The 22,875-nt window shown below is 45.6% G+C and overlaps 1 protein-coding gene across 3 annotated transcripts in view; it reads right to left on the bottom strand.

Annotated features, from left to right (window-relative positions):
- Positions 1 to 22,875, bottom strand: part of LOC144770405 (sacsin-like) — a 435,405-nt gene that overhangs the window by 295,513 nt on the left and 117,017 nt on the right. For 2 of the 3 annotated variants that reach the window (XM_078654913.1, XM_078654914.1), the window contains exon 2: positions 10,331 to 10,369. The exons of the other annotated variant lie outside the window; for it this stretch is intronic. In XM_078654913.1, the coding sequence (XP_078511039.1) occupies positions 10,331 to 10,353 (23 nt within the window). In that variant the 5' untranslated portion in view covers positions 10,354 to 10,369. The remainder of the gene's footprint in view (positions 1 to 10,330; positions 10,370 to 22,875) is intronic. 3 annotated transcript variants of the gene reach the window in all.

Here is a 22,875-nt window from a genome sequence, read left to right as displayed (position 1 = left end):
TTTTCCCTTTCGGGTGGGTCGCCCACCTGAGCGGTGTTCAGGCTGATCACTTGCATCTGTCATGCACTGCATTGGGCTTTTCCACTCTTTCTAATCATGAGTTCGGTTATGGATATATAGTGGTCTCCTGGCATCCTTGCCTCGCCGAGGTGGCTTACCGTAGGGTTGGTCTTCCACTTGGGGGTACCAGAGTCCACATCCATGTGACATCTTCTCCAGCTTCCTGTGGTTGCTCCTGTTCAGCTGTGATACATCCTTACTTAGAAAGGAATGGAACTAGGATGACGGAGGAAGAGGTACATTACTCCGTCCCCCAGTCTTTATCACCACAATCCAGGTGTCTCGCCCTACCTGCCCTACCTGCCATGTTGGGCTGGACCACAGAGCATTCAGAGGGCTTGGTGTTTCCAAAGAAGTTGCACTGGTGCAATTTGTTATTTCCAGCCTGGGGAAGAGAGTGATGTGAGGGAGGTTTGACTCAGGGGTTATGTGTAAATCTTGGGTTTTATGGGTAGAATCCAAAAAACAACACTTAAAGGTATGATCGGTAAATCCTGTCAGGTGAATGAGATAAACCTCACTAGAAGGAGAAAGACGAGGACTATGAGTAATGCTGGGTATTATCTGGAAGGCATGGGGCATGACGGTCTGTCATACTGCACTCAGATGGATCATACCTAGGCGAGGTCTTTCAGCTGCTTTTCATGTGCAAGAGACAAGGCAGCGCTTTGAATACAGCAGCTGAGCTGATGAAACACAGGTGGGGGATTCTGCTACAACTAGCCGCCATGGAACTGTTCTTGTAACCTGCCACAATAATCTTAGCTGGACTCAAACACGTACTGCCACATGATTACCACCCCTACGCCACTGTAGCTCCTGCCTTTGTGCCTTTTACCTTTCACCATCTGCTCACTCACCAACGGATCAATGACTGTCTGATACCGCTGCATCCGAGCCTGGATACAGCTTTTGCGTCATTTGTTCTAGGCAGATGCAAAATGTAGACTCCTGCATCCCAGGAGTACCACCACGGTTCATGCCCCTATCCAACCCAAGGACAATGAATATTGAGATTAGGGAAACTCAGTGGGCCCTCACATTCTGCTGGTTTGCCCTATCATTTTGCTTCGCATCACAAGCTTGAAGTTTGTTGTACAGACCAGTGGTGTAAGCATTAGGACGTCTCACTTTGGACGCACTTTTAATAAAAAATAACCGACATTGGCCGCTGGAGATTCCTAGCTCTGCTTTCTGTGGCAAGAGGGCTTCAGGGGGCAGCCGGCCACAGAGAGGTCAGTTCCCCAGGGAGTTTGGGAGAGTGGTGCTGTCCATGACTGCCATCTTGTAGTTAGTTTACTTTTGTAGCCCAGTATAGCCCAATAGCTTTATAGGGGGCTTCTTTTGGGCTCCCTGCCACCATTTTAGGTAGAAGTGACTTGGAGCTTGTGTCTAGGCCAGTGGGACTGCTTAAAGAGAGCCCGAAAGGGTTGCAAGTACACTGGGCAGTGGAGTGCCCTTGGGGGTTGGGGCACCACTCAGGGGTGTGGACAGATAGGCCAGGACCAGCAGTAGTCAGGTGCCGTAGTTGGGTGGGCAGGGCATAGTTGAGACAGGAGGGGGGGGGGGGCGCAGCCAGGGACCCACATCCCCTTTAGTTACAGCAATGTTAGAATGGAGCAGGGAGGAGGATGAAGGGAAATTTGAGGAGCAGGGGAGGTGGAGGGGGTAGTAAATGGGGGGTCAGGTAAGTGGGGTGGAGAGGAGGGGGAGTGAGGTGGTACAGTGACGTGGAGGAGGGTAGCTGGTCGAGGGCTTCTGGAGTAGCAAGGGACCAGGTTAAGTGGGCCAGCAAACCAGTCCTGTTGTCTTTCTTTCTGATGGAGGAGTGGCGCAGGTGTCCGGACTCAGAAGAGCTGGGAGCGGCTCATTTACCCCGAGAAGAGATGGCAGGGCCCAGTGCGGTTCACCTGACGTCTGCTGGGGTCCCCATCGCAGCTGGCAGAAGCAGGTCCGGAGCCACCTAGCCTGCTCTACCAGCTAGAAGGTCTTAGGCAGCATCCGGCTTTTACGGCGCATCGGACAGATGGTTGGCATTGGCAGAGTGGTATGGGGGGTTATTACGGCCCCCCTGGACTCCACGCATTGGCCCACTACTAAGGCAGGAGCTTCGGTCCCACATTGGAGTGTAAGTGAAGGCTCGGGTAGTGTCCATAAGAAGCACTCTCTGCTTGAGTTGCTGCTGGATTATGATGGGGACAGCCTTGAGGAAGGCGAGGTGCGAGAGGAGCCCATAGAGGCATGGTTTAGACCCCACAAGTGTCAGGCTAATGTGTTACTTTCTAGTGTGATGCAGGGAAGAGAGGTCCGACAGAGGACAAGATGGCCACTGGTGAGGCGGCATGAAGCTGTACGGGCACTGACCATGGAGCCAAGTAAGGACCAGGACGCCGGCGTGGGTACGGTGATGGTGTATATGAGTGTGGACATATGGGGGAGGAAGACAGGGGCTGGGGAGTGGCTCCATAAGGGTAGGTACGTGGCTGACGTGGGAATGGATATGGACAAAATGATGGACAGTGAAAAGACCGCCCATGAAAAGGCAACAGAATGTAGTAGGGATAGCAGTGTTACACGGAACAATGGTAAGGAGGTGACAAAAGTGGGGCAGATAGCAAAGCACTGAAGATCAAAAAACTGCCCTACATGGAGGTGACAAAGCCCTTGGGGCACACTTAATGTTGGCTACTAAAGAAAGAATTTGCAAAGGAGAATACATTGAGATGTTCAAACTCTTACATCGGGAGCTGCGTTCCAAGGAGGGGTCAAAGGAAGAGGAATATGAGCTGGCCAAGCAGCCAAGGGTCCCCCTGACAATAGAGAACTGGACAGCTGTGTTTCTTATTTACATGTATATTGTGAGAATTTCCCAGACCGCTGCGTGACATTGTTTAGGTATATGGATGTTATACGCAAAGTGCAATTCAGGGCGGGGGGTACGCATGGGCCCAGTTTGACAAGGAATTCTGGGCATGCTTGGCTTGGGACCCAGATGCAAAGTGAGGGGAGCTGGACACAGAATTATGGCAACATACACTGGGGGCCACCAAGCTGGGGAAGACTATTTTCACAACCAGTGAGTTGACTATAGTATATCTGCCTTTTCAAGGGCACGCCACCAAGGAAGGGATGGGAACTACAGCCAAATGACAACACGCGACGGGGGAACTTGTTAGGCTTTCGACAAAGGGATGTTTATACAGGAGTACTGCAGGTTTCGGCATGAGAGCTCCAAATGCTTAGGCAGGTATGCCCTCATTCATTGCTTTGGGGCTGCAGGAAGGTACATGGGGCCTCATTTATGAGGCCGTGCGTGCCTTTTACGCCACCGGTGCGTCATTTTTTGTGACGCACCAGCAGCGTAAAAAATCTGCCTTGTTGCACCATATCTACAAAGTGACGCATCTAGGTAGATGCGTCACTTTGTAAACCCTTGCACTACGTTATACCTATGCCAGGTATAATGTATGCAAGGGGGGCGTATTGACGCAAGGAAGGGTCGTAGAAGTGACACTTTGAAATCTATGAGATTTCACTGCGTCACTTTTAGGACACCGTTGCGTCAAAATCTCGCGCCTGCCTCACAGCAGGCGTAGGACTGACGCAGTCCCTTTCACATGGGGCTTGCCCCATGTGAAAGGAGGCATTGCTGGAGTTGCGTCACTTTTGTGACACACTCCAGCAATGCGTCACTTTTGCGCTTACAGATACGTCAGAAATACTGACGTATCTGTAACTCCTTGCGACATGATGCGTCATACTTTAAATATGACGCATCAGGATTGTCGCAAGGAGTGCGCAGTGAAAAGTGACGCATCGCTGTTTTCACCCAGCGATGCATCACTTTTCATAAATGAGGCCCCAGGAACATAGTACAGGACAGTGGCAGTCCTATACCGGCGGTTCAGGAACACAACAATAGCAACAGTCCAATGGGAATAGATGGGTTAAGGTGGACAGGTTGGAGTACTGGCTGGGGTTTTACGATTGGCCGAAGGACGCATGGGTTTTGTGGGAGGGGTTCAAAAGGGGGTTTCGTTGAGTTTTGAAGACCACTGGGTTCGGAAACAGCAGAAAATATGCATTAAGTGAGGGAACACAAACAGGGAGTACAGGACAAACTGGACAGAGGTGTTTGAGGGCAGAATGTTGGGGCCATTTGAAGATTGACCGATGGAGGCATTGATTGTGTCACCAATTGGGGTGGTGCATAAGAAGGAAAAAGGGCAGTTTTGTTTAATTCAGCATCTATCGTGGCCAGAAGGCAGGTCTGTAAATTACTTCATTTTGGAGGAAATGTCCACGGTATCATATTCCTCAGTTTCGTGGCCATGTCTCTGGTGGTGACGGCGGGCTCAGGTGCCTAATAGGCAAAGTGCAATGTGAAGTCATCTTTTAAGCTGTTCCGGTACCTCAGGATGCTTTTCAATGGTTAAGTATACTCTTTGAAGGCTTTTGGTACGTGGACAGGGCACTGCCGATGGGATGCTCCATATCATGTGAACTGTTAGAATGTTTGAGTTTATTTTTGCATCGGTTTTTCGCATGATGTATGGGACATAAGCTGTTGACGGAAGCCCAGCTCGGCGGTCTGGCAAGTTTTCAAGAGCTGATGAATAAACTGGGGGTTTCTTCGGCACCAGAAAAATGGTGGCCAGAGTAAAATATTGTCCTTCGTGGGGATCGAATCACAAAGAATGCAAGCAAGGCTCTTCCAGAAAAAAAGGAAGTGGTGCAGGCATTGTTGACTAGCTTGTTAGCTAGAGAAAAGGAGAAGGGAGGGAGGTTCAAGTGTAGCTGGGGCACCTAAATTTTGCATGCAGGGTGCGGAGAAGTTTGAAAAATATTTTGTAGGATGCTGGGTTTGGCTCTTTAGGGTCTCTCCCTGCCCCAATGTGTGCATCTCAGTGGGGTTCTGGAAGATCGCAGAATGTGCAAGGTTTTCTTGAATTCCCTCAACAGGATGACTTTGGCCAAGCAAGAATATTCAGATTGGGTGCCCTGATTTTCTCAAATGTGGCAAGGTGGAGGTGTATTTGGTTTGTACTGACAAGGGAGATGGTGCATGGAGGAATGGGTGGTGCAGTGGAAGACAGTGGGGGCGTAGCATTGAGTTCTTGAATCTCTTTCCGCTAGTGGTGGCATTCACATTGTGGGAAGCGGAGTTGGCACACCAGAGGGTGCTGTTGAGGGTGGACAACATGTATGTGGTTCAGGTTGTGAATAGATAGTCTGCACGAGATGCACAGGTTTTGAAACTGCAGCAGTTGTTTGTGCCGGGATTTATTCAGTATGATATCTTGTTCAGGGCATGACATGTTCTGGGTGTGGACAATGACACTGCGGAGGCTTTGACTCACATGCCGGAAGAGTTTTGGTTTGCAGGTAACGAAGGAGGGTTCATCCAACTTGTGGTAGAGTCTTTGGCTGAGTCAAACCAAAGAGCATATGGGCAAGCCATGATGGAATTCCTGATGTAGGGTGTACAGACGATGAGGTGGTGGAGGACATGCTTTAGTTCATACTGGAATTGATGGACAGGGGCACGTCGCGTGTGACAATTGCAGGAAAACTTGCGGGTATTGCTTTTATGGGTAAACTATTGTGGGGGTATGCCCTGCCAGCCAGCGAATTGGGACAGAGAACGTTCGAAGGTTGGGCAAGGGAGCATGGGTGTGCTGGGAGATTCGGAAGCTGTTGTTATGGCAGCTGTTTGGCAGGTTAAGCGTCACTTACCCAGGGTGTGTTGTGGGAGGCAGAAGTCAGTTTATTTTCCTCACTGATGTTGTGGATGTTCTTTGTTGCATTTAACATGTCCGAATTTCTGGGTTGCATGGGTCAAGGCAGATTGCTGTCTGAGGAGGTCACGAGGAGGGCCGTTCAGTTGGAGACACGGCTGCATTTTTCAAAGACTTATTAGAGAAGAATAGGGAAGACTGGTTTTCCAAGTTTTGAGAGAGCCCAACCAATGCCCAGTGTCTTGAGGGGGGGGGGCAGCAGTGCTCTGTGGGGGTGGTGGGGACATTGTGTAAAGGTGACAGTCTGGGGTGCAGCTATGGCATTCCAACTCCTTTTGGTCTTATGTAAGGCGCTTCAGGCGGCGGGCCCCCCTGGCTGAGTATGGCACACATCCATTTAAAATTGCAGCTGCGACTGAGCCTAGTAATAGAGGCTGGGCGCAAGAGGACATAATGCGCTTGGGGTGCAAGTCATGGGAATGTTTTCTGAGATATGTGCGCTTGACTGGGGGAGGAGGGAACCCCTGAAGGGCTTGTTGTATGAATACTGATACTGTTTCAGGTTCGGAGGCTGGCCTGGCAGCAGAGGACGTGGCCACTTGGGTGCTGGACCACTTGTTCATCAAGTGACCAAGCGGCAAGTGGCGCAGAGGGTATACCTTACGAATTTGGGCCTTGACATGGGGTTTATTTACAATTATGTGCCAGGGTGTAGCGGGAATGAGATGAAGGGAATTGATGCAGTGTTTAAATGGCATTCTGTCTGAGACAAGATGCCTGGATGTTCTGGTTGTGCATCTTGGGGAAAATGATATTGTGCTTGAGAAGGGTGTGATGTTATTCAGGCGATTTCATCCATCCACTTTAATTGCTTAGAGGTTAATTAAATGCAGTCATAGACTATAGGAGAAAGTTAAAGTTAAAATGCACTATAAATTAGATTGGATACTTCATTTGATGTATAAAGAGCTTTTAGTTTTTTAAGGCTGATTGCCCAGGTAAAGTTTGTGATGTGCACCTGCTTCAATAAAGCGGCCTTTTTTCACACAATATAAGGGGTCTGTGCTGTGCCCCTCCCTTCCAAGAGACTTGTATTGACTGTATCTCTATTACACTGCAATGATGACACACTCCAAGAACTGATGCAGGGCATAAACAGAAGTGAGTGAGCTCCTCTGGCTCAGCGGCTGTGGCAGAGGTTCAGAAAGAAGCCACTGTCACAGTGTGTAATCAAGAGGGAAACGCCAGAAGTCCACCGAGCACTGTGGAGTCAAGAGGCTTCAGAACTGTTTACCTTACTAGTGTGAGACTCTAAAACAACAGCCTTCCTGGAAATGTCAAAAAGCTACATCAATAAATAAAAGAACCGAGGCAGTGTTTAATTAAGGCTTTAGGTAGAGGTGAGCAAACCAGAGAATTCAGGCTTGGATCTAAAAGCTTAGAATACAAGCCCAGCTGGAGGAAACAGTGTGTGAGGACTCGCACTTTCTTGCCTTCTTCTTCCTTCATCTGCCTTTCTTTCTCCCTCTTTCCATCTCCTTCTCTCACCATTTCCTTCTGTCTTACTCTCTCCTCCCTCTTTCTGGCTCCACAGTCTCTCCTTCTCTGTTCCCCTGCTTCCACTATGTTTCTTCGCTTCGGGCATTGCTTTCCTGTGCCCTACTACCGCCATCTTAAGGCATTTTTATCTCCGTTTCTCCACCCTGCCCTCCGCAGTTCAAAGGGATGTATGACATTACAACGCATGCTTTTACATCGCATGCTTTTACATCGCAGTTTTTACAACGCATACCATTACAACGCATAGCGCTTTGGGGTGCTGGATAGTGAATATTTTAATTTAAAATTCCACCTCCAGTCCCCGTGGACACTAGGGAAGGTGTTGGATAGTAAATTAAATCTATTCCCTATCCTAGAGCGCCCCCCAGCACAATGCGTTGTAATGGTTTGCGTTGTAAAAGTTGCGATGTAAAAGCACTGCATGGTAAAAGTTGCGTTGTAAAGGATGTTTCCCGTTCAATGGGATGGTTCCAGCTAGCACAGATGCTAAACGCACAGATGCTAAAGTCTTCTTATTTCTGCCTCCACAGGCCCTCAGCCGCTGTCATCTTAGTAGATTTCCCACAGCAGTATCATTATTGCCCCCAAATCAAAAAAGATCGCATCTTGCTAGTTTTTCGAAGCAGGAAAATGCATCGTGGCCATTGGCAAATCATCTTTCAGCCTAAATCTTTCAATTTTACATTTTGCTTGCTGCACAGTCATAAAATATGTTTAATATCTGGTTTCCTCTTTCAATTTGCTTTGGAGATATTCAGAGGACAAATCAATTGTACTGAACCTCTGTGCCTTTTCCATTGTCGCTCAGCGGGATACTAATGCTGGGCAAAGGAAGCCTATTGCCACAGATTGCCATGCTCACGTCTTTCATATCTACACATAGGAGTACATGCAACAAAGGTTTTTGTTAGCGCAAACGGTGCAATTCGCAAAAATTGGCCGTTTGCAATCGCCAAATGGCCTTTTGGATGCATCAAAGCGTTGGGGACGCGCAATTTAGGTCATCACAATTTTTTGCAATTTCGCATTTAAGGAATCACAATTTGAGATTCCTTAAATGCAATGCAAGAACCTCTTTTAAATAGTGATTTGGCTATTTGGGGCTGCAGACTACCAAGCAATTAAACTGGTCGGTAATTTGCAAAAACTTTGAAAAATGCACTAAAGTGAATTGTTCAAAGTTTCTTGTTGTACACACACATGCACTTGGGGAATGTGTGTGCGCAACATATATGCACATCACAATTTCAGGGGTGCAACAGGGTGTCCTTTTGACACCCTTGAAATTGCATGCGCAATTTGTGAGTACCTATTGGTACTCGCGAATTGTGCATGCAATGTCCCATTCATTCCTATGGGCCTTTTGGCCCATAGGAATGAATGGAGAGCCATTCCTTAATTGCGAGTCGCAATTAAGGAATGTTAAGGAATCGCAATTATTATAGCGATCCCTACATGGATAGGCTTTTGCGAGTCCTTAATTGTGATTCTTAAATAATTTCAATTAAGGACTCGTAAAATCCTACCTTGATGCATGTACTTGATAGTCAGATAGGTGGAGAAGTGTGACTCACTGGTTAGAGCGGCAGACTCTGAAGTAGAGATCGGGCCCGGACCAGGGTTCAAGTCCCGACGCGGCATGGTCTTGGGCTCAATGTCCGCGGACTCGATAATTCTCACCTCAATGCCTACTCTAATCATGGGTCCCACGCTGCAACTCTGGGCAATAGCTTGCTTAATCTCCACAACGGCCCCTATAACACTGGGATGCCTGGCTTCACCTTGGGGGTGCCCAGGAGGGGCATCTCACAGGGAGAGCCAGGAAGGGTTCCACAGCGCCGGGACGCCCCGTTGGGGCAGCTGTGCACTTTACAAAATACACTACATAGTCACTACAAGTTTGCGCTATTACAATTGGGCTTGCCCAGCTGATGATGCGAAGTGATGGGTATCTTTCGTACTGTACTTTGAGTACCACCGGTTCTCACCATTGCACAAAGCAATCTTGTGTTTTAACATCTTCAATTTTTTCCATGGACTTCTTTGAACACTTCTGGATATCACTGTTCTGTTTATGCTGTGATCCCATCTATGATCCGCTCCACTGGCTTCATGCTGTCCATTCTCAGTACAATGCCCCATTTCGGTTCATGACAACTCCTCAGCAACGTACTTTCCTTCTTCGCAACATATATCTTTCTTACAGCCTCCACATTTTTAATCTTAAGGGTCTTACTGTATAAATCCTGTTTGCTATGGAAACATATCCATTACCCCCAAGACTTATATATAACAAACTCAAATCTTTCACACACTCCAATAAATACACTTGGAGACAGGATAGTATGTGGTGATTTTGATTCAGCCGTTGTCTGCATAGAAGTCCCATCTTTATCCAACTAATAGAATAGAGGAGGACCCTCAGACTCTAAACTCAACACCCCTTTGGACGCAGCCTTCAACTCAAGCAAACTGTAGCTGAGCATCAATCGGTCTCCATGTGTATTCAAGTTAAACAGCACAGATACGTAGACACATTTGCCTTGAAAATGTCCCACTGTACAGCCATTTCTAAAAAGATCAGTTATTTTGCTTTAGGACACATCAGCACTGCAATCAAATCAAGTGCCGCAGCGGTGTAGCCGCTAACAGACCGGCTGTACGCACTTTTAAAGAAAGTCATGCTGCAAGCGTAGTCATTTCACTTTGGTTTACATCTAGCTATATCATATATCTAGAACACACTACCCCATAGGATTTAACACATGCTGCTTTGTTTGAATCTCCATCTCCGTCTCCCAACAGGATGCATGTAACTGGCATGATGGCACCTTGCATAAACAAGAAGGTTGATGGAATGATGCCTCCTGAGCTGCAGCATGCACATTATGCATCTCACTACCATATCTTTACTGCCCCTTCCCTTCTCCATCACAATGACCCTTGAAGCAGCTTCGTGAACATTTACTCACCTTTTCTGTCGTCTCTGAGACATGATGAAGATTTCAAAGCTGGAAAGAAAAACAAACTGTTAAAAAACAGACATTTGACATGGATCCTCAACCGGATACTGCCTTGTGCTCACCGGAAATAAAACTGTGGTGGGACTTCCCCTCGGCTCACCTACACCTCATGGGGGATTTTCAACTGATGCTCAACTGCCATAACTTGTGTTACCAGCACCTTAGCTCCTCTTCTCAGCCAGGGTCAGTACAGCGCATCAACTGACAGTGCCTAACCCGACAGAACCTCACAACGCAGAATCTCAATCAGACTAAAAACATGTGACCTCAGCTATATCTACACCGTGCTTCACCTTAGGCAACTACTGCATCTCTGACCTTTAATATGGACCACATACTCGACCACCTAAAGTTTTATTTAATGCACAAACTGGCAGATGCATCAACGTAGCCTTTCGCTATTCCTAAATAGCGATTTTTAAGGAATCGCTATTTAGGAATAGCAAAAGCCTATGCATGTAGGAATCGCTATTAAAATAGCGATTCCTTAACATTCCTTAATTGCTACTCGCAAATTGCTAGTTGCAATTAAGGAATGCTGTCCCATTCATTCCTATGGGCCTACAGGCCCATAGGAATGTATTGGAGATTGCATGAGCAATTTGCGAGTACCAGTAGGTACTCACAAATTGCTCATGCAATTTTAAGGGTCCAATGGTGTCAAAATGACACCCTGTTGCACCCCTGAAATTGATCTATGCACATATGTTGCACACACACATGTCCTAAGGGCATGTGTGTGCGCAACATGAAACTTTGAAAAATGCACAAAAGTGCTTTTTTCAAAGTTTTAGCAAATTACCATGAAGTCCAACTTCATGGTAATTTGCTCCCCCTATTAGCGAATTCGCTATTTTTCTTACTTTCATGCATTGCATTTAAGGAATCTCAATTTGGGATTCCTTAAATGCAATCGCATTTTAAGGAATCTCAATTTAGACATTCCTTAAATTGCGATTTTTGCATTTGGGATGATGCATCCCAAATGCAAAAATACTGGGAGCAAAGGTGCAGATTCTGAGAATCTGCCCATTTGCTCCCGGTATTTACTTTGATGCATCTGCCAGTAAATGTTTTGTCTTCACATCTAAAGTTTGAGAAATAAAGGTTATCATACAGGAATGAGCTCTTATTTAGAAACGAGCTCCGTACACAAAACAATGAAAGAGTCTTGGCAGCTGCAATCAAAGATTTTCTTTACGCCCATTGACATCAATTGGACACATATATAACTGCCCATGCCTACTGACCATCTAGAGGCAAGATGACATATGACTTCTACGTTAGGCCAATTGGTATGTGGGGTCGCACTCTCCCTTGTCTAGATGTCTCCTATTTCTCAAGGTGGGTGGTGCTGGGCTGGAAATCCTTCTGGGCACAAGGATTATATATTCATGTGTTAACATGTGTGTTCTGAACGTCAAAAAACATCACCAAGCTCGCACTCAATTGTCAATTTTCAAACTCAGGTATACGTACTCTTTTTATCTTCAAGTTGTATTTATTTGTTCATAATTTTTTCATAATTTTTGACTATTTAAATCATAGTCTTTTCATTATTTTCTTCATTGATTTATGTTTCAGATTTGAGCCCAATGCATTTCGGGCGCACTGCCCTTCATCGGGGGACTTTGTAGCATCTGTTTGTTGAATCTTAAACGTGCTCGTTCGATTATTAAGACGGATCGCGGCTGTGTTTTGTGCTTCGTTCGCGTCTTCCAGAAGACGCGAACAAAGCACAAGACACAGCTGCGATCAATGAAGAAAATGAAGAACATAATAAAAAGACTATGATTTAAATAGTCAAAAATTATGAAAAAATTATGAACAAATAAATACAACTTGAAGATAAAAAGAGTACGTATACCTGATTTTGAAAATTGACGATTGAGTGCGAGCTTGGTGATGTATTTTGATGTTCAGAACACACATGTTAACATATGACTTCTACGGCCACAGTCCAATCAAACATCAGAAGCAAGTCTGGAATGTGAACGATTTTGCTCCAGACCTATCAAGTATTCATTGTGTCACAGCACTACCTACAACCAAAGGAGAGCCTGACATGCGACCAACATCTCTAGACCTAGCAAGAAGTGATCTTGAAACGTGACACACTCTTCCCCACCTCACTGACTATTCACAGGTTAACCTAAGAAATAACTGGCTGCGAAACTGCCAGCCCAAATATTAGGATTTAAATATTATAAGAATACTATAGCAAAAAATGTCAGCATCAAAATATTTTTATGGTAAGGATCTATAGTAAGTATAGGTTTACCATATTTAACATATGAAATGAGAATATATATATGTTCAAAGTACATAGATATTAAATAGTGAGTATAGGTTTACCATATTTAACATATGAAATGACAATATGTATATGTTCATAGCACATAGATATTAAATTAAGAACAGTACATCTAGACTTACCTCCTTAATATTATGGTTGTCAATATTTTTTCGACAATATATTTGCAGCACGATATTTCTTTCATCAATATTCTGACATAAGGACAATGAATTGGGGGCGGGGTTCTGGGTTATTCAGAATAGCTGCCTGGCCATTCCTGAAACAGAATGGATCAATTGTGGATACCAATTCCAATTGGTTGATGGCAGCCAAGCAGAATTAATGAAAGATCTGCTGATTCAAGAATGTTCACTTGCAGCCTTCAATCATTCAGAATGGACAGTTCCTGAAATACATGCTGAGGAAAGGTAAAGCGACGTGGTTCCCATCAGTTCCTGCCCTCTTCAACCTCTATCACTGGCTGCACTTGCAGACAGAACCTACGGCATGTGCTGCACTTCTTCATTGCAGGGAGACACAGTAGTGTTGTGAGCTCACCATCAAAATCACACAAAGTTCTAGTCCAAGGATGTGTTTGGGAATAGGGGCAACACAACTTTTTTCTTTCTTTCTGCATGTCACTAGACACGCCTAACTACTGCTTTCCACATTCCTGTGGTAAACAATGCCTTTTGCTGGTTTTCCTGGGAGTGTTCATATTGTTAACCCATTAGCTGTGAGATGCAGGCATTTACATTGGAAATGTTACCACTGCCCTCTCACTCACTGGGCTGTTTAACCTATGACTTCCTACAAGGAAAGAAAGCCAGGAACTACATTTTATTTTGCATTTCGCAACACTGCACTTTGGTGCTAGGGCATATGTTACCATCATCTGTTTGTTCTTCCCAACCATTGTGGGCTGGTAGTTTTGCTTTTAACAGTTTCATCATGGACTCAAACCTCCAGCATTCAATGTGCTTTGGGCTAACATGCCAGAACTTGTCAGCTATGTTTTAAACTTTTAGCAAGTCGCCAACTCTATTAAAAAAATGGTTTAACGAGTAAATCCAAAGGTAAACACTGCGCACATATTTTGTGAGGGTTCCCTCTTGCACTCACATCATGCATTGTATTGGCAATAATGTTTTCTTATGTGTAGCAGAAGGTTTTACACCCAACACAATAAAGGTACAACATATCTAGCAGCAACACAACCTTCCATAATAGAAGTACTAAGGCCCACATGCATCATTGTGACATTTTGCATTTCCTAATTTGCGAAAAATAAGGAATCGCAAATTAAGAAGTGCAAAATGCTATGCATCATTATTTTCGGTATTCATTTGTGATTCGGTAAAAATCGCAATTTTTACCGAATCCCAAATGAATACCGAATTCTTAAGTTAATTTTCGCAATTCCCATTGATTCCTATGGGCCAAAAGGCCCATAGGAGTCAATGGGAATTGCGAGTGGCACTTTCAAAATTTCATGGGTGCAGGGGCGGGTCCAAAGGACCCCCCATGCACCCCTGAAATGTATTTTTCGCATCATGTTTCACACACACATGTCCTAAGGACATGTGTGTGTGAAACATGAATGTTGAAAAAAAAACATTTTAAGCATTTTAAACACTTTTTCCAAATTTACCGAGTGGTTCAACCACTCGGTAAATTTGGCACCCTAATTGCGAATTTACAGTTTTAAAATTAATGATGCATTGCTTTTAAGAAATCGCACATCTGCGACTTCTTAAAAGCACCCGCAATTTTAGAACTTGCAAACATGTTACGAATTCTAAAATTGCTTCATGCATCCCAAAAAGCACTTTTGCATTCGCAAACGGCCGATTTTAAGGAATCACACCGTTTGCGACTACAAAAATGCTTGATGCATGTGGGCCTAAGTTAGGGAGAGGAGGCAATAGCAGAAGGCACAGAATGCAAGTCTCTCATAAGATGGGACAGGTACAACATAGATAGCTAACACACTTATTATAGAGGGAATAGAATATAGAGAAATTACGCTACAACAGACACCAGTACAAAATGACATCAAATGATATGTGGTAAAAAAGCAGCGCAGGCCTAAATGTTATGCTGATGTCGGGGAGATGAAGAGTTCACTTGAAAATAGAGTGCATGACCTCCAGGGTCTTAGTTAAAGGAAAACATGTGTTTGAAAGCTTGAAGGAATGTATGGTTTTAGCACACAGGGACATATTTTGTGTTCTCAGACGATTGAAACACAATTAAACAATAGGAGCAGGGGACTGAATTAGCCAAGAGCACACAGAATGTGGTAAGAGGTTTTGGGAGCAGAATGTTAAAAACACACATGCAAATGCCCATGCATTCAAGAGTAAAGAATGGTTAGTTTGTTAAGCATTGTTGGAATTACAATAAAGAATGTGTAGAGAATTAGATTAAAGTTTAGGAACACAGGTGATGGTTATTCTGTAACATACATGTAACTATTAAGTAACTAATTGTTTAATCTTTTGTAACAAACATTGTATGTCTAAGTATTAAAGTGTCTGCCTGTGAAGCAGCCGATTGAGGCCAGCTGTTTGACTGTGTGAATATAGCTACTCTCCCTGTTGCAATAGTATAAAGCTGTGCTTGCCTTGCCAAAGAGAAGTCTTGTCTTTTTTCTTTATTTCAGTCTCTCTGCAACACACTAAAGAGGGAGTGAGAGAAGTTAAAGAGTGTTTTACGATTTCCAGAAGCATACCAGAAGTACAAAACTCATGGAAGAAACAGCCATATCTCTTATGGAATTAACATATATTCATGTACTCGTATAGAATAATGAACGCAGGCAGGCTTCATAAGGGGGATCCATATTTTGCACTGGGAAGTATTCAAGAGTACTACTGTTCATCCTCCTCATCATCTTTATTCGGTCAATATTGGCCATGAAAGCATAAAATCACATACAAAGATTTCACACTTCAGTAAAATCGTAATAAAATATCACATTTGAGCTAAAATATTTGCCCCCCTAAACAATAAGTTACGTTAATACAAATGGCACGGCAAAGTTGATTGTACCCAAATTTCACATTGCCTATAGGAGTCGCTTAATGACAACCAAATCTATACTGAGCAATCAACGTGAACCTGCATCAAAGTCAAAAACAGGGATCACAGTTCATATTGGTTTCTTAATCTCAGCACTTGAGTGATTTAAGTTGCATATCAGAGGCTCAAGACGCTGTAAATGGTGCAAACCTTCACGAGGAGTATTAAAAGATGATCTGCTGATTATAGGGCAAAGGAACTGTTTTCTAAAAGAGATATACAGGGTACAAAATAGCAAAGTGCTTAGTTGACTGAAGTGACTTCCTATAGCACTGGCAACACGGTACGACACAAACTAGATGTCAGCAATATGGAAAGCCACTAGGTAATGAATTGTATTCACTCTTAACCATGTAAGATAAAATCTACGTTCTGATGCCTTTATCCATGTTAAGTATTGCTCTATGTCTTGGGTGGTTTAAAGTGGGATGTATGATTTAATGGTCATCATATCGAGTGCTTTCATGATCTTAGTATCCTCTTTATTTATTGACCTGGACCTTACAGTGTGCAGTAATATTACCTGGAATTTCAAAAAGACTTCTCAAACCTGGCTCTGGAAAGCTATTTTTAACATGTTTAAGCCATGTCACTGCTGTCCAAATGCATTGCCATGAACAGTCCTCTACTATTCTGCGTGAAAAAGCCCTTTCAAGAGTAGACGAAATTTTAATCCATAGTAAAATAGGAACCAGGCCTACCCTATCTTTCAGGAAGCTAAAACCCAAATCATTTTGTATTATAAGGTTTGGGGTAGATTATCGGAGTTCCTAGTAGCCTATTTAAAAATGTCAGTACTCCTGTTCAGTGGAAGTAGTCTCTTAATTATAGGTTCTCCAGTTTGGGTGAGAGTATGTCCCTTATGTCAATATTTATGTTTTATTTATGCCTTAGTTAAACTGTCAGACCTATAGTAAAAGTATGTGTAGGCGAGAGAAAATGTTGTTTTCTGGCGTTCCCAGCGTGCCACAAGAGCAGCGCTAATGGTACCACATGGTCCGCATGGACACGGTAATTTTGTTTTACCTGGTTTCCTGTTCTGTGCGTGTGCTGGGCCTAATTTCCTATTCTCCTTAAATCTTTACAATCCTGCCCCATCCTACTCATCCACCCCTCATTTACCTTTATTTTATTAGTGTGTGTCTTTGTGTATTTTATGTTTTTGTCTTTTTTAATTTTCTTGTGACTTTTTTGTGCTTTGGTTTGGTTTACCAATACTGCCGTTATTTATCTACTTGTATTTCCTTTCTTTTCCTATTTCTTTTATTTTTCCCACCCAGCTCCACCTCCCCACAGTGCTGGCGACTGGCGGCAGGCCTGCGAATGGGTACGTCCTCCGGGAGCGTCAACTGCTGTGGGGGAGGGTGCCCCATGTGTCTGGCAAAACACTGGGGCTCAGCACACCCAACAGCAGTTGTCACACAGCTGGGCCAATATCCTTGACAGGGAGCAGGAAATGCTGGGCGTTGAGTTTGCGGGGCTCTGTGAGTAATTATTTGTTTGTTGTGTTCTACAATGCTAAAAAAATAATTTAATAGTATGCCACTCCCACTCAGAGGTGCGTTAAGTTTATGTTATGAATATTATGTGATCCAGCTTGCCAGGTGCTCAGCACTTCCTAATCATACTCGTCAGCGCTCGCTTGGGCTGATTATTTAAGAAGCCATGCAGACCCCTCTGCCCTGTCACTAAGATAGTGGTAATAGCAATAATACTAGTGAAATGAAATGAAATGAAAATGAAATGAAATCAAAAATTATATTTATATAGCGCGTAACTACCCGGAGGCCTCGCAGCGCTTTAACTGATTACTGTGGCGGGCTACAGGGTGGATTAACACGCTTTTGCAAACAGATGGGTTTTCAAGGCTTTCCTGAATGCCATCCGGTTGTTATTCTCTCTGAGGTCCAGAGGGAGAGAATTCCAACTTCTCGCAGCAATGTGCGAGAATGAACGGCCGCCCCAGCGAGCCTTGTTGATTTTGGTTGTGGTTACTAGACGCAATGCACCAGAGCGAAGGGCCCTGGAAGGCGTGTAGGGCACCACTAGCGGAAACAAGATGGCAGGGCCAGTTCGATGGAAGGATTTATGCACAATGCACATGGCCTTAAAATGTATTCTGGCAACCACTGGGAGCCAGTGTAGTTCTTTTAGGGCTTTCTTGGCTGACTGCCACCGGGGAATGTTGAACAATAATCGGGCAGCACAGTTTTGGGTGACCTGGAGTCTGTTGGTCACTGCTGCCGGGGCTCCTAGATATAAAGCATTTCCGTAGTCCAGGCGGGAGAGTATTAGGGCCTGAACCATGATTCTCCTCGCCAGGAATGGAAGTAAAGGGAGCACTTTCCGGAGCATTTTCATTAGCCCGACACATGTAGATGCCGTTCTAATGGCCTGGACAGAAAAGTCTAGCGCTTTATCGAGCCAGATTCCAAGGCTCTTTATCTGAGGTTTAGGGGAAGGGGGAGCGCCGAGACATGTGGGCCAGATGGAAGTCAGAGTGGTCGGTGCAGGGTTGCCCAGCAGCATAATCTCCGTCTTCTCCCCGTTGAGCCTAAGACAGGAGGATTGCATCCATTTGGCTAAAGCCTCTAGACAGGGGCCCAGGGTGTTGGACGATCCCTCAGTGTGGTCCAAGGAGACCACCAATTGGGTATCGTCCGCGTAGGTGACAATACGCACACCGAAGGGATGGACTATCTCTGCTAGAGGTATCATGTAGGCATTAAAAAGTGTGGGGCTCAGGGCAGAGCCCTGAGGAACCCCACAACTGAGTGGTTGCTTGGAGGAGACAACCTCGCCCTCGAACACCTGGAAGAAGCGCTCATCCAGGAAGGAGGTCAGCCATTCCAGGGCCGCGCCCGACACGCCCATGTCTTCCAAACGATGTAATAGTGTGGCATGGTTAACCGAGTCGAACGCGGCACTGATATCTAGTAATATGATGGCTGCTTTCCCTCCCCGGTCCAGCACGGATCTTGTTTCTTCCGTCACTGCTAGAAGAGCAGTTTCGGTTCCATGTTGAGGGCGGAATCCCGTCTGAGAGGCACATAGCAGATTGTTAGATTCTAAATAGTCTGCTAAGGTGTTATTAATGTGCCTCTCAAGCAGCTTGCTCATCCAGGGGAGTAAGGAAATTGGGCGAAAGTTGGCCAAGTTGTTCTGATCTAAGGTAGGCTTTTTCAGAAGAGCTTTCACCATCGCACATTTCCACGGGGTGGGGACAGAGCTAGAGGTGATGGAGGAGTTAAGGACATTTAGAATGACCGGACGAATGGCATCAATAGCCTTAATGAGGGTCGCGGGGGTGCTGGATCATTAGGAGATCCCGAGGTGACTTTCGGGATCATTCTGTCTAATGAGACAGAGTGTAAAAGAGTGAACTCAACAAGCGAACAAGGAACAGAAAAGTCGGTATTTAAGACGGCGGTAGTCTCCGTATCGTCACTGCCGGTAGTGAATGAGGAGTAAATGGCCTGGATCTTCTGAAAGAAGAAAGTGGCCAAGTTATCACATCGGATTTGCGCACCGTCAGACGACAGACGCTCAGGGGGAGTAGAAATTAGAGACTTGGCAATTTTAAAGATTTCTTTAGGGGAATTAGCCGCTAGTTTGATTTTGGAGTCATAAAATAGGGCTTGTGCAGATTTTAGTTCATTTTTGTATGACTTGATTGCGGCTCTGTACTCAGCTTTCTTAGATTGCGAGTGTTCTTGTCTCCACGCTCTCTCTAGTTTGCAGCAGGATTGTTTCATAATTCTGAGGGCGGGGGAGTACCAGGGGGCAACTTTAGATCTTTTTATCAAATGTAGCGATTCTTTCGGAAGAACTTGATCGAGGGTATTAAGGATCCAATTGTCAAAATTGGAAGTGGCTGTGTTGGGGTTTGTCACCTTCGGAGGTGGGTGTTCGGTAAGAACCGATTTCCATTTGGAAAAGGGTAATGAAGCCCATTTTCTCCCCCAGTGTTTGTTATGAAGTTGTGAGATGGAGGGGGTGTTCGTGGACCATGTGAAGGGTATTAAAAAATGATCGGTCCAGGGCAATGGTATGGGTAGCTCAACATTTAGACTGTCCAGATTACTATAAATGTGATCTAGGAGATGCCCTTTGATATGCGTCGAGTGAAAACCTTTCTGGAGCAGGTTGATGGCCTGGAGATTTAGTCGAAGACTATTGGCGGCTAGATCAAGTGGATTGTCCACATGCAGATTCAGGTCGCCCAGCAGGGTAAGATTTGCCGAGGTGAGCACTAGGTTGGCAGCTATATCCGTCATCTTTGTGACAAAGTCGCCAAGAGTACCAGGTGGACGATAGGCTAGAATGCCTGAGAAGGTGGTAGTGGGGGTAAATTCGAGAGTGAAGTGTAAACTCTCACAAGCTGGCGTGGTAGAGGGAGTGACACGACACTTAAAGTTATCTCTATAAATAATGGCCAGCCCTCCGCCTATCTTGCGATCGAGTCGCTTTAGAGTATAGCTCTGAGGGGTGGCCCATACTGTTGCAGGATCAGTTTCCAGCTGGAGCCACGTATCTGTTAAAAAGAAGACGTCTGGATTGAGCTCCTCTATCAGCATGGCCAGTTCAGTACAGTGCTTCGGCAACGACCGACAGTTGAGAAGGAAAATCCTCCACATATGTATAAGGGGAGGTTTCCCAGTACTTGATTTGGACAAACCCCAGTTACATGTTTTATAACGAGCCTTCGTGTTTATGGGGAGGACCGAGTGCAAACATAGTGGGTTGACGGTAGGGCGTAGAGCGTGCAGGGAGGAGGCACTGTATAGGAGGCGATTTCCTACCATAATGCCAGGCTGGGTCAGGACGCGTCAGGACGCGGACTGGCGCAGACTGGCTTCTCTTTGGCGCCTCTTCGGCGCGTCTACGGCGTTCCCGCTGCGCGTGCCGCTGCGCGGCGGAACAGGGAGCTTATATAGATTGGGCTCAAGTAAGACTGGAGCGTCAACCTAGTAAGATGGCCGCCGAGTATTGGCACCACCAGGAAGTATGGGCGCTCTGTTCTCCCTCCACAACAAACAGCCTAAATCGCTGCGGTGGACCGGGGAGTCAGCGCACAATTCGATTTTTAGCAGCAACAGCAATATTTTAAAAACACAGGAATGCACTTTAAAAACACATGCAGCAATACACAAACGGTGCTGTCACCCAGAGCGCTAGCGCAGGAGTGATCAGTTTCGAGATTTACTCGCCACGTCCGCGCTTGGAGCCTAAGTAGTCAGGGCATGAGTAAGACTGGAGCGTCAACCTAGTAAGTTGGCCGCCGAGTATTGGCACCACCAGGAAGTATGGGCGCTCTGTTCTCCCTCCACAACAAACAGCTTAAATCGCTGCGGTGGACCGGGGAGTCAGCGCACAATTCGATTTTTAGCAGCAACAGCAATATTTTTAAAAACACAGGAATGCACTTTAAAAACACATGCAGCAATACACAAACGATGTTGTCACCCAGAGCGCTAGCGCAGGAGTGATCAGTTTCGAGATTTACTCGGCGCGTCCGCGCTGGGAGCCTAAGTAGTCAGGGCTCGAGGAAGACTGGAGCGTCAACCTAGTAAGATGGCCGCCGAGTATTGGCACCACCAGGAAATATGGGCGCTCTGTTCTCCCTCCACAACAAACAGCCTAAATCGATGCGGTGGACCGGGGAGTCAGCGCACAATTCGATTTTTAGCAGCCACAGCAATATTTTTAAAAACACAGGAATGCACTTTAAAAACACATGCAGCAATACACAAACGGTGTTGTCACCCAGAGCGCTAGCGCAGGAGTGATCAGTTTCGAGATTTACTCGGCGCGTCTGCGCTGGGAGCCTAAGTAGTCAGGGCTCGAGGAAGACTGGAGCGTCAACCTATTAAGATGGCCGCCGAGTATTGGCACCACCAGGAAGTATGGGCGCTCTGTTCTCCCTCCACAACAAACAGCCTAAATCGCTGCGGTGGACCGGGGAGTCAGCGCACAATTCGATTTTTAGCAGCAACAGCAATATTTTTAAAAACACAGGAATGCACTTAAAAAACACATGCAGCAATACACAAATGGTGTTGTCACCCAGAGCGCTAGCGCAGGAGTGATCTGTTTCGAGATTTACTCAGCGCGTCCGCGCTGGGAGCCTAAGTAGTCAGGGCGCGAGGAAGACTGGAGCGTCAACCTAGTACGATGGCCGCCGAGTATTGGCACCACCAGGAAGTATGGGCGCTCTGTTCTCCCTCCCCAACAAACAGCCTAAATCGCTGCGGTGGACCGGGGAGTCAGCGCACAATTCAATTTTTAGCAGCAACAGCAATATTTTTAAAAACACAGGAATGCACTTTAAAAACACATGCAGCAATACACAAACGGTGTTGTCACCCAGAGCGCTAGCGCAGGAGTGATCAGTTTCGAGATTTACTCGGCGCGTCAGCGCTCGGAGCCTAAGTAGTCAGGGCTCGAGTAAGACTGGAGCGTCAACCTAGTAAGATGGCCGCCGAGTATTGGCACCACCAGGAAGTATGGGCGCTCTGTTCTCCCTCCACAACAAACAGCCTAAATCGCTGCGGTGGACCGGGGAGTCAGCGCACAATTCTATTTTTAGCAGCAACAGCAATATTTTTAAAAACACAGGAATGCACTTTAAAAACACATGCAGCAATACACAAACGGTGTTGTCACCCAGAGCGCTAGCGCAGGAGTGATCAGTTTCGAGATTTACTCGGCGCGTCCGCGCTGGGAGCCTAAGTAGTCAGGGCTCGAGGAAGACTGGAGCGTCAACCTAGTAAGATGGCCGCCGAGTATTGGCACCACCAGGAAGTATGGGCGCTCTGTCTAGTGAGTTAGCATTCTCTGTGCCTGTCTTTATGTAACTCATACAGTCCCAAGCAATCCTCAAGTGATATGTAGCATGCATCTATGAATTGAAAAAATGGGAGACAGTTGGCCCATTAAAGGGGGTTGAGAAGGAGATGAGAAGCAAAGATCATTTGTTGAAATGCCTTAGTAGTTCCAAATGTAGGTTAGGTTTAGGAAATTTGGAATAGGGCCTAGGTTTCCAAAATTAGGAATAGGTCAAATCAGTACTAGCACGTTAGGCGATCTGATTTAGAAAAGTACAATGTTACTG

The sequence above is a fragment of the Lissotriton helveticus genome, chromosome 7 (genome assembly GCF_964261635.1).
Source record: "Lissotriton helveticus chromosome 7, aLisHel1.1, whole genome shotgun sequence".
In the NCBI taxonomy this organism is placed as follows: domain Eukaryota; kingdom Metazoa; phylum Chordata; class Amphibia; order Caudata; family Salamandridae; genus Lissotriton; species Lissotriton helveticus.
The sequence above is the reverse complement of the archived record's forward strand: the minus strand, read 5'-3'. Positions and strand labels throughout refer to the sequence as shown.